This window comes from Megalobrama amblycephala, linkage group LG14 (genome assembly GCF_018812025.1).
Source record: "Megalobrama amblycephala isolate DHTTF-2021 linkage group LG14, ASM1881202v1, whole genome shotgun sequence".
Classification (NCBI taxonomy): Eukaryota; Metazoa; Chordata; class Actinopteri; order Cypriniformes; family Xenocyprididae; genus Megalobrama; species Megalobrama amblycephala.
Window position 1 is genome coordinate 45,079,010 of NC_063057.1, and position 12,537 is coordinate 45,091,546.

A 12,537-nucleotide genomic window follows, 5' to 3' on the forward strand; every position below is an offset into this window, starting at 1 on the left:
TAAAATGTGCTGCACATAGTTTAACATGTGGATTATAATTTTCGGGAACCGAGTTAAACATAAATTGTAACCACTGATTTCTAAGTACAGCGTCCCTGGGAAGGCCAAACAAAGGTGATTGGACTGCGGGATGAAAATAACAGCGTTTCGACGACATGGCGACAAACACACTTTACAAACGCAACTCTTGCTCTTCTCCGTGGGAGCGCAACAAGACCACGCCCCCTTTTTGTGTATTCCTGTGGGCGGAGGTTTGTCAAAACACAGTTTTAGTGACGTCATTAAAGAAGGAAGTAGAGGGATGTAGTCCAAACAGGCCGTTCGTTGTAGGCTATTTCTGTTAAATAAAATATCTCGCTTGGCATTGAACTTTGAGCTTTAAAATTTTACAGATTTTATTTATACTCTAACAACAACATTACACACTAACTAAAGTTGGAAACATGGGATCACGAAGAATGGGACCTTTAAAAGTATTGTTAGTTCATGTTAAATACAGTGTCAATGTCTACACAACCTTATTAAAGTGTTCCAGGTACATTAAACATAATGCTTACATCATACACTTTCCCAACTAATCCTAAGCTAACTTTTCTTCACGGAATAGTTTTAAAAGCCCTCTTGGTTCTCTTTATACGGAACATTTTCCTTATGATGATTCTGAAAGAAAACGCGCCGGATGTATACTGTTGCTATAGTAACAAACGCAACTTTAATGTGCATCTGATTGATTGATAAACTGCACGCTCTTATTTCAGTGTTGTTAGTGTTGTAGTTATTTCAACAGTTTCCTTTGTACATTCAGTTTAACAACATTAAGGTAAATTTCATTTATCATTCATTGGAACTGTGCGTATGCATTTTAGACACTTTGTGTTTGCTCTGTCCATGCAATAAATGCACGCCCTTGAATAAGCGGGGTTTTACTTCAGCTACTCAGGTAATGTCAATGGTATGACCCATTTCCGTAAAGATTGAGTATTTTATCTTATAGATAATAGTGTTGACTTTCCACAAAATGAAAGCGTTTTATTTCAACAGTAGTAACCACGCAATGACTTGGCAGCTTTATCATTGGCTTGATCGGTTTGACTCAAGACTATTGCTGTCTCGAAAGAGAGCTGTCATCTGCTCATGTGAATAGCAGTGGCTGTCCTGAGGAGAGCTCAAATGTGGGCTGCTCAAAAATGTGTCAGTGAGAGCTACGGACAGAACACAAGCGCAGTCAAGGCGGTAAAGAGTGCAGCGAGTATCTGTGAAGAAGAGCTGTGAGGGTAATAATTTAATGTTTATATAATTTGAAATACTGAATCACGATTAATCCGATTGTTAGCATTTTACGTTGATTATTGACAAATTAAAAATTCACGATTCAAAAAACGTTTCAAGTTGCATCGTCAGGATTTGTAATGGATGCATCGAGAAAACGAATTGAATCGTTACACCCCTAGTTCAGTCACATCTCATGACATCAGGATCTTAAGTGTAATGTACGAGTTAAAAACGTTAGTGTAGTGGTACAACAGCAGAAGTGTTTGCATTGCTTTGAACAGCATCAGGCAAGCTGATCAGGCATTAAATGATGTGCAAACTTTGTTTATTTACATGTTTATGTTTCGTGGTCAAATCAACAACTTTTATTTTTGATTATGACTTCTTTCCAATGTGTTCAATCGATAAGGAATACGTTGGAAGAAAAATTGGCAGAGAGTAGGAAAAAATATGAAGCAGCCAGAGAACACAGATGTGCCATTGGATGCTAAAAGCCACAGCTCTTTGTACACGGCTCATGTAACTGGGTGTTTCGGAGAGAAGACTGTGGATGGTACAAAGATCTCAAGGGGCTGTATTTTGGTCAAATTTCCTTGAAACTTTATTGAAGATGAGTGGCGGCAAGCAATTTCGAAAGTCACGGAACACGTTTGAGTTTGTTCTGCAACCTGTTGAGCTAAACCTAATACGTAAGAATACTAACTGGGGAAAGCCCCTTGAACCACACCGTAGACTGGCTATTGTTCTGCGGTGGTATGCTACCCCTGGCGAGTACCGTACAATCAATTGTCTTTTTTGTTTAGGGCTGCCCACCCTTTGTACACTGGTTCACAAATCCCTGCAACATCGAAGAGACATTCTCATCCCACCAATTGATCCTGCTGATCTGCTCCTCTCCATAACACAAAATGGCCGCCCACTTGAGTCATATGTTGAAGAGTTCCTACAGCTTGCCCACCAGATACCCTGGAATGACAGAACGTTAAAAACAGCTTTCTGGAGTGGTTTAGATGATGACCAGCTTTTCCTGCAAGCATCAGCAGCTACAACCCCAGGTAACCTGGCACAATATATCAATCACGTATTGTGGCTTGCTGGTTCATCCTTCACAGTTGGCGAGGTCGATGAATACGCAATTCCAGAATCTCTTCCCATCATGGCCGCCACTCCAGAGCCTTGTCCCAAGATGGCCGCCACTCCTGAGCCTTTTCCCAAGATTGCCGCCATGCCTGAGCCCTCAGCCGTAATAGCCACCACACTTGTGCCCTTAGGAGTTTTGGTGGAGTATGAGGGGATGTCTTGGAGCCCAGACATCCTAGGTCCGATCCAGCCCCTGAATCTGCTCCAGCCTCTGACCAGAGTCCAGTGATGGCTCCAGTCCCTGAGTCTGCTCCAGAGTCCATTCCAGTCCCTGAGTCTGCTCCAGAGTCCGCTCCAGCACCTGAGTCCACTCCAGACTTTGCCACAGAGCCCAACCCAGGGAGCACAGCTGTAGCTTTGCCCAAGAAATTTTTTTTCAAGAAATTTGCCCATGGCCATACTGGCCGAGCCTGGGGTCCAGGCCAAGGCCACGGAGGCCACACCATCATGATCCCTTGAACAGCCGGCTCCACCCTGGCCTCCAGAGCTCCCGGATCTGCCCATGGAGGATTCATACCTGCCTGCACCACCACTCACCCTCCTTTCAAGACTCCAGGACGCCCGCCTCCCCTCCCTGGATGTTGTATCTACAGCACAAGGATGCGCCTACCGGGAGGGGGCAGTACTGTCACGGTCACCAGAACTGTCATCCACATTGAACTTAATTTCCCATCATTCCTCCTTCTACTCACCTGCACTCCGTCAACAATCACCACTGATCACCACTAGATGTCACTCATCACGTGCACCAGATATAAGGACTCGCCACACACACAATCATTGTCTAGTCTTGTCTATGACCCACTGGATGCGCTCCTTGGATGTGACTCACCTAAAGGCTTCTTACCTAATGTTTGTCTCCTGTTCCAAGTCTCCATTCTCCTTCATCTCCATTCTCCAGCTCCTCATCTTCTTTCTCCAGTTCTGTGTTCTCGTCCCGCAAACAAAGAAAGGAAAGTGCTCAGATTATATTCATCAGTGACTGTTAAATGTGTGTGTGTGGCTACTTACCTGTTCTGTGTTCATCCTGCTGCAACTAAATTCCATATCCACCATTGCAATAACCGCTGTGTTCAATAAAGCCTGTCTTTATTTCTACTTACCATCGTCCTGGCCTGTGTTCCCTGACAAATGGCATAAATCAGTAAAAATATGTAACGGAACATTTCCTAAAAATGCATTCAGATATGTTTGTACATGTCTACAATTCTCTGGGGTTGCATGTATAATTGTTACTTTGACTTTTAGCTATGTGTAGTTCAATATTAATTAATTGATTAGACAATTAATAAGATAACATCAAAGATGTCAGTTCAACTTTCATTTTGGAACTATTTTTCAACCATGATGGGACGTGTTGGAGGGACGTCTTTTCAACAGTTATTAAACTTCCAAATGTTTCCTGGGAGGCCTCACAACTCCTTTACTCGATGTGTGAGGGTTTCTAGTAAATAAGATAAAACTTAGCTAAGCTTATTATACGGTATACAGTTATGTGCAGCTGAGACACCTTGAGCAAAAACAAGGCTGCATAGATATTGTTCAAGGCTAAACAAAAAAATATGTTTATCTTGCACCTATTTTTCTCAAGTTGCCATCCCAGAGCTGTACGAGAAATGCAAGGCACAAGTTGAAACCGAGCTATCACAAGTGGGATAATATGCAGCAACAATGGACTTGTGGTCCAGTCGAACAACGAAGTATAAGTCTGACCATACACTTTATTAATGAGGACTTCAAACTGATAAGCCACTGATTGCAAACAGCATTTTTTCTGCAGGATCATTCAAGGGAGAACATCACAACGGGGATGACAGAAGCATTGGCTGCCTTGGGCCTAGATGGGAGACGTCTAATCTGTATAACAACAGACAATGCAGCGAACATGGTGAAGACTGCCAAACAAGATGGGGTTCCAGACAGATGATTATCAGCAGGATTCTAGGGCAGCAGAAGGCTTTACCTCAGGTTCTGTCTGAGGACAAGGCGGCACAGCATCTGATTCCAACCTGGCAAGATATAGATGTCCGAAATCTGTCAGCAAGACATTGGGCCCATTGCTGGTCTTCACTGATGTACTCTCAGGAGAAGATTAGTGTCTCCTATGTGAAGCCAGTTCTTCACCTCTCAATACTTCAATGCTGCTAATGAAAGAGGAAGACACAGACCTGACCAAGGCCTTGAAGAAGGAGATGTTGTACTACATTAATGAGAAATATAAAGATGACGCTACTCAGGAGCTGCTAGATGTGGCCTCTTGTTTGGACCCCCAGTTCAAGATGGACTTTATCAGTGCCGACAGTAAGCCCAGAGTGAAGACCAGAGTTGCATCAGAGATGATGGAATGCCAGGAGGAGACATTAGCTGCAGCACTGAGGTTGCTGTACGTCCCAGGCAAAAAAAGCCAAGAAGTCCTTGTGAAGTTTCTTTAAGCAAAGCAGAGCTGGAGCAAAGGCTGATTCCTTCAGGATGCTGTGGAAGCAAAATTAAGCAACTACCTGCTAACACCTTCCATAGCAAGATCCTGTATGAGCCCGTCCTCTGTCGTGATGGCTGCTTTGTTGCTTCTCTCCAGCCGCATACCCAAGATCTGACTGCTGGAACACTGGCTCGACGTCTCCAAAAACTCAAGAGGATGATGCAAAATATGGCAAAAGATGCCATGACCTGGATCTGGATGGCTCGTAGAAGTACTTTTGGGTTCTATTCAGCTGCTTTGTCAATTAAATGTCCATCTGCATAGTTATCTGAAATGTAGGTACAGCATATGGTTCCTATTATAGCACAGCCTCCTCCTATGACTGCTGTCAGTTGGTCCAGGGTCATTCTGTTCTGCAGTGCAGTAAGTCTAATTCCTCTTAATTCTTCCTTAACACCTTTGAGGACCACTCTGGTGGTATTAATGAAGGAAATTAACTCATACCTGGTCACTTCAACTTCTCATCACATAGGCTAAACCTCTGGCGAGATCCATGCTCCAAAGAATTTCTCCACTCAAGTCCATATTCTATGTTCCCCTGGGTCTGGATTGTCTTGCCATATTGTTGGTGTTTTGTTTTCGATCAGTTAGTGTCTTCTATGCCAGTTGGGCATGGACAATGATTAATTATCAGAGCTCGTCCTTTTAGCTGAATCATAGCACACATTCCTGTTTAATTCCTTGGCAGGGAAGTGTATGCTGTGTGTCCACATAACCAATACCATTCTTTCAATACTCTCACTTCTTTTTGTCAGGGATATCAATGCAGGAACAGTTTGAGGAACATCTTTGTCTGTCTATATATGGGAGTCAAGGGGTGTATACTATGGAAGTCAATGGGTTCCGCAAACTGTATGGTTAAAATACTTTAGCGGCACTGCTTTTCTTTGAAGTGGGAAACACTTCTACCCACTTTGACAATGTCTACCATTACTAGACAATACTTTTTTCCCTTAACTAGGGGTTAACGTAGTAAGGTGATCAAATGGTTTACTTGGTGGTGGGTGTGCTGCCTGCTGCACTGTTACTCCCTGCCAGCATTTCGCAGATAAAGGGTTAGTTCACCCAAATATGAAATTTCTGTCATTAAGCACTCATCCTCATCTCGTTTCACAGCCTTAAGACTTTTGTTTATCTTTTCTAACCATTTTCTAATTTATGTTGTCTAATTCAATCAGTAATGTTAAGCTGACTGAACAAACACTTAAGTAAAGCTGACAATACTAATATTTAGTATAAACAACTCATTTGAATTAAGTTTATGTAGTTACATGAGTTTTTATGTAACATGAACAAGGATGGTTTAAGTGAAAGTTAATTTTTGAGTTGTCAAGTCACTTTTATTTACATAGCACTTTTTACAATGCAGATTGTTTCAAAGTAGCTTTACAGTAATAGCAGGAACATAATTTTGACTGTACAGCAGCTCTAGAAGAAAATAGTGTCAATGTCCAGCTTAAGTAAGTTCAGTATTGATTCATTCTGTTGTAAACAGAATTAATAATTCACTTATCTATAGAGCAGCTCTGGAGAAAACAGTGATGTAATCATCCAGCTCAGTTCAGTTTGAATACAATGGTGTCAATGCAGGCAGATCAGTAATAATGTTGAATATCAAGTGTCCCCGACTAAGAAAGCCAGAGGCAACAGTGGCAAGGAACCCAAACTCCATCAGGTGACAGAATAGAGGGGGAAAAAAACCTTGGTAGAAACCAGGCATGATTTCTGATTCAGGCAGCATTACAGGTCAGATTGGATTGGTATATTCAAAATACTGTGAATATATAAAATATTGGGAAAATATTGCGACATTTCACAGCAAGAGGGAAGTTTTGTAATATACTGATAGCTTCTTTATCTAATATATCAAATCCACTGTATTAATCTTATGCCTATATCCAATCTAAATTAATTTCACACAGATACATATTTTTATGTGAATTGCTAAGTCATTTAAAATTCTTTCCACTTAAAGAACAAAAATAGAGTCTCACATATGATTTTTCTGGAGTATATGTAGGTGTCATCAGTGTAATAAAAAAACTTTTGCACAATTAAATTGTCTGTGAAGGTGATTTTTGAAATTGCTCTTTTTTCTGCAATGTCTTTCCAGAATGAGTTTGCAAATGACATTTCAGGTCTGTTCGATATGTGAAACTCTTCTCACATTGAAGACACGTGAAAGGCTTCTCTCCAGTGTGAACTCTTATGTGAGTCTTAAGGCTTTGTTTAACTGTGAAACTCTTTCCACACTGAGGGCAGGTGAAAGGTTTTTCTCCAGAGTGAACTTTCACGTGAACATTAAGGTTTGATTTGTTTGAGCAACTCTTTCCACAGAGATGACACATAAAAGGCTTCTCTCCAGTGTGAGTTATTACATGATTCTTAAGGTGATCACTGTCTGTGAAGCTCATTCCACACTGAAGACATATAAAACTGTTATCTCTTGAGTGAATCTTCTTGTGGGAATTAAGGGCGACTCTTTGTCTGAAACTCTTTCCACACTGATCACATGTATATGGCCTCTCTCCAGTGTGACGTCTCATGTGGGATTTAATTGTTGCTATATGTGAAAAACTCTTTCCACACTGAGGGCATGTGAAAGGCTTCTCTCCAGTGTGAACTCTCATGTGGATTTTAAGGCTTGATTTTCGAACGAAAAATGTTCCACACTGTTGGCAGGTGAAAAGGTTCTCTCCATTGTGAATTCTCATGTGGGCTTTAAGTCTGTCTTTTTGAGTGAAACTTTTTTCACATTGTTGGCAGCTGAAAGGGCCCTCTAAAGTGTGAACTCTCATATGTTTATTAAGATTACCTTTTTCAGCAAAACTTTTTCCACACTGTTGGCAGGTAAAAGGCTTCTCTCCAGTGTGAATTCTCATGTGGACTTTAAGGTTTCCAGGTTGACTGAAACTCTTTCCACACTCTTGGCAGGTGAAATTACTTCTAGCTCTCATCTTTTGTGAGGAAGAATTTTCAGTCTGTGAGAAACTAAAAGACTTTTCTCCAGTTATGAAATCAGGGTTTTCATTCTGATCTTTCTCTTCCTTTTCATTCAGTTCTTGACTTTCTTCATTCAGGGCCATCAGGTCTAGGGTAAAAGAAAAGACAAATGAACCCGTTTAACAGCACAAAACAACAAATATCAAAACATTTAGACATTTAAAGCATTAAAATGTACATTATATACATCTTTTTAGGAAGTGTCTCTGCAGTATGCTTAGTTAACTATGTTGAGCACTTCTGATGAAATAAGATGGCCTATCTGCATGTTATTGGGAAATTTGAGATGGTCTGCTTGCTGGACCTAGTGTAAGTCTAAATCTTCATCCTTAGGACTCTGGGTGTTGAAAACAATGAAGATTTATGAATTGTCTGCAATGGAATATATTCATCTGGATCATTCTCTCATCCATTTTCTAGCCTGCAGTGTCAATTTCATGATACACAGCAAAACTGTTTCAGTTATACTTTTGCCTCTCCGAACTTCCACTGGCTCTACATTTACATCCAGATGTTGTGCATCAATCTAGTTGGAAATACATTCATCGTGGATCCCAAAGGAGTTACAACATTGATACAAATTCAATACGATCCTTTTGGTCATCTTATCCACACCGTATAAGGAAATCAGCACTGAAAACTGATCACACCGTGCTAATCAGCCTTTCCAGTTAACAACAACACTGACAAATCGAAGTTCTCCTTTGGATTACTCAAAATCTGACCTTTCTCCAATAAAGGCCCTTTGGTTTATGACCTTCTCTCTGAATGTAAGTTTGATTGATTTTGCTTGTCTGTTTACATTTTGTAAAATGCAATACAATCAACAATCTGTGGTTTGTTAATTGAACATAGACTGTAAAAAAAATTATGGATGGGCACCTTCACTCTCTTCCATTGTAGTAACTGAAGCCGCCAGTGTGCCAATATGGCGCTGACATCTTGAGTCTCAAGTCTGCACATAGAGAACTTGAAACCCGAGTCTGCGCAATAGTAAGCACGAAGTGGAGCAGCGATATCAAGGTCCCGCCCAAACTCAGAACAGTTATGGAAATGTAGAAATTAAAGTTAAAGCTCCAGTCATCTCGCGAAGATCCAGAAAAAAAGTCTGTTGGCGCCTCAATGGCTACAGCTGTCAATCATGACGTCACACCCCCATTTTTATAGCATCAAATAACTAACTAAAACCAAACTTATTTAAAGAACAAACACTTGAACTAACACCAGCGTGATAAAAACTGCCTAATATGACAGAGATTGTCTTTGGAAAAAAATATTTGAAGTGTAATTTAATTGTGTAGTTTGTCTCACATCCCACTGGAATACATGTAGAGGGCGGGGTTTATGACCTATACTGCTTCCAGCCACCTGGGGGTGATCAAGACGCTTTGGCTTCACTTTTCAGGACTTGTGTGGCTAATTGGTTTTGAATCTTTTTTTTTAACTGACAAAAGTACAGAAAAGGTTTTCCAATGTTTTCACTGACCAACATAATTGTATTTTATATAAACTAATTCTGATGGCTGCAACACACTCCAAAAAAGTTGGGACAGAGGCAAAATAAAAGTGAAAATACCTGAGATGCTGCTGAGCTCTCTGGGCTCGAGCTCATCTCAGATGGTCTAAAAGACGGTGGAAATGTGTGCTGTGATCAGATGAGTCCATGTTTCAGCTTGTTTTGAGGAGACAAAAAAAAAAAAAAAAAAACAGACATCGAGTTCTCAGCCCCAAAAATGAAAGAGACCATCCAGACTTTCATCAGCGACAGGTGCAAAAGCCAAAATTTGCTCTTTCTGACTCATTTTTCCAGTACAGGTCACATATCTGCTTTATTTGTTGATGATCTTGCCACTTTTTCCAGCAAAGGTGATTTATCCACTGCGTATGACCAGGGCTGGATTTCTTGAAACCTTCGTAACTCTACGCTGTTCTTAAGTTATACCTTAAGCTGTACCTTAACATTAATATGTGTTTCCTGAAACGTTCTTAGTTAAGTATACCTTCTGTAAGTCATTTGTTTGTAAGGTTGTAAGTCATTTGTTTGTAAGGTTGGTCTGGAAATTCACTTCACAACAACTCTTAGCTATACCTTATCATAGGGCAGGAAAGTAGTTGTTCACACCAGACGCGACTTGCGCGAATACCTCCTCAACTTTCTTCGCGCTTTTTATCCTGTTTCTATAAAAGTGTGAAGATATCGTACAGCTCATATCCACATACAGCAATATTTCCACTGTTGTTTCGGATTTCTCCGCTCGCTACCTCGTAATCATGTCCCTACTAGAGCAAGCTCCTGATTGGTTAACATGCGCGAATATTCACCAAAGTTCAGATTTTTCGAATCACGCATTACGCGCATCAAACGCCCAAAACCCTCAATTCACACAGCATGATGTCTATAGCTCATTTGCATTGACTTAACATGTAAATCACTCGCACTTAACGCTTCATTCGCATCTGGTATGAACGCACCATCACTGTTGACAGTTCACTCCGCTAGTGGCCAACAATGTGCAAAAAGCTTCTTTACATCTATGAGCCCATACACATGGAAACGCGTTTAGCTGTACAAGTTAAAATTTTGTATCATATGGGCGCTTCGTCCAGAAGGATCCAGCGTTTTGGGAGCCTGAAACCACTTTTTTAAACCGGGTCCCAGAGTGGATAAATCTGAAAATGACACCCTTGCGTTTTCATGTGTACGGACACGCATTTTTTATAGGCTACGTATATTTTGTGAAAATATACAGGCATTATTTCTAAGCTTTCCTAAAGTTTATATACAGCGTGCAAGGTTTATGCGCATGCTCCAAGTCTTATTCGCTGTTTTAAGTGTATTTTTTGTGTTGTAAATATAATTTATTCTGAAGCTTTGACATATTTAAATCTGCATTTTTGTGATATTTACCCCAAGGGCATTTTTTGGGCTGAGTTCAGCTTTGAGAATGAAACCAACCTGTTTGTTCCTCAGTATCTTCTTGTTTCACTTTAAATGTTTCATCAATCTTCAGGTCTTCGCTCTCCTCTTTAATAAACTCCATCTTTATAATAGTCTCACGTGGATCTCAGCTGCTTCACCAGGAGTTTTTCTGTGTTTGGACAATTTGTCATTAAGATTAAAAAAAAAATTAACAAATCCAAACTAAATCTCTAAGTGTGTCTTAATCAGATCCATAGTTCAGTAGTCAGTGCCTAAAAAACCACACTTCATATTGTGTTATGGTTTATAATCGTCACTTAATGGTTTTAAATTACATTTCATATAGTACACTTTAATAAAAACACCTGCTATTGTTTGTGTTCTCGTTGAATTTACACTATTTTGACCAGCACGTGTCGTCAGCGCGCGAAAGAATCACTGAATCATTTTGCGTAGTAATTGATTCAGTTGACTCGAGTTTCACAAAGCTCCGTTTCTCCATCACAACTCGCCAGTGACCGAATTCGTGTTTCTGATTCACTAAATAGGGAGCTAAATGAGACACACCTTTTCTATTTCTCACATGTAAATGCGCTTTAATCACGAAAAATAACGTTCATAAACTTATATAATGCATTTTAATGTTACATTCAATAATCAAACATTAGTTTAAATACAAACACTTTAAATACAAACCTTTCTCCAGCCGAATCACAGACGCTGGAGCGCGGCGCCGCTTTGTGACGTCACATCACTCCACACTCCACAATAAAAGTTCTGTTCACAAGCTGAATCAGGTGTGCATAGATATTCACATACAAATAATAAAACATTTATAAGCGAGCATCATTCAGAGTTTAATTCTTTCTTAAATACATATTTAAATCCATATTCATTTTAATGTGCTGGGAATTCTGCCAATGAAAGCCTTTAAACCTCGTCTAATATGAGATTCTGTCTAGCTGAACACTAGTGTTTTTGCGCAAAAAAAAAAAGAAAAAAACATTTATACAAGTGATTAAGAACTTTTTCAGTAACAAACCAATTTTTGTTTAACACAATTTGTTTTGAAAGAGCTTAATCTTTTCTTTTTTTTTTTACTATTTTACATTAAACAATGTTTGTCAATCAAATTAAACATTTATTAGGGCCACAGACAAAACAAACAAAACAAATATGCCTGACTGCAGAATCCGGTGTGGCAACCTTAAGCCTTGTTTACACTGCACGCGACTGCGGCGCGTTACGGCTGCGACGCGGCTACCGGAGCTGATACACGGCCACTCTAGTCAATGCTTGTGTTTACACCAGCCGCGCCGCGGTGCATTTGAGAAGCATCCCAGAAGTGGCTCAACGCGCCGCTTCGCTAAAGATAGGCGCCTCACCTATTTTTGATGGACGCCGTGTCCAAGACGCGCAGCTCAAATACAAAATAAAGTCAAAATAATCACCCTGAGTAAACTCCCACTCATATTTCACATCAGTAGGTGGCTAGAAACTGACGACAAGAGATTCGAAGTTGAAAAACTTGAAATTTCTTTGTTTTTGTTGTCCCTAACTGGACTTTTAAGTGTATTAACTTCATCTGTATGGCTACAGCAATATAAAGTATGGCATCGCAATAAACACAATAAAACCGGACAAAATATAACAATTTAGCCATTAAATACATGAAAAAAATCACACGCGTGCAGTGTAAACAAGGCTTTACTCACTCATATTT

At 40.1% G+C, this 12,537-nt stretch overlaps 1 protein-coding gene across 1 annotated transcript; it reads right to left on the bottom strand.

Annotated features, from left to right (window-relative positions):
* Window positions 1-6,472: 6,472 nt before the first annotated feature.
* On the bottom strand, window positions 6,473-12,526 carry LOC125245841 (gastrula zinc finger protein XlCGF8.2DB-like). Its single transcript, XM_048156630.1, has 3 exons — window positions 11,511-12,526; window positions 10,851-10,983; window positions 6,473-7,982 (listed from the first exon to the last, which is right to left on the bottom strand). Exons 2-3 carry the CDS (start codon window positions 10,933-10,935, stop codon window positions 6,946-6,948), a joined length of 1,122 nt encoding a protein of 373 aa, XP_048012587.1. The 5' UTR covers window positions 10,936-10,983; window positions 11,511-12,526; the 3' UTR covers window positions 6,473-6,945.
* Window positions 12,527-12,537: the final 11 nt, after the last annotated feature.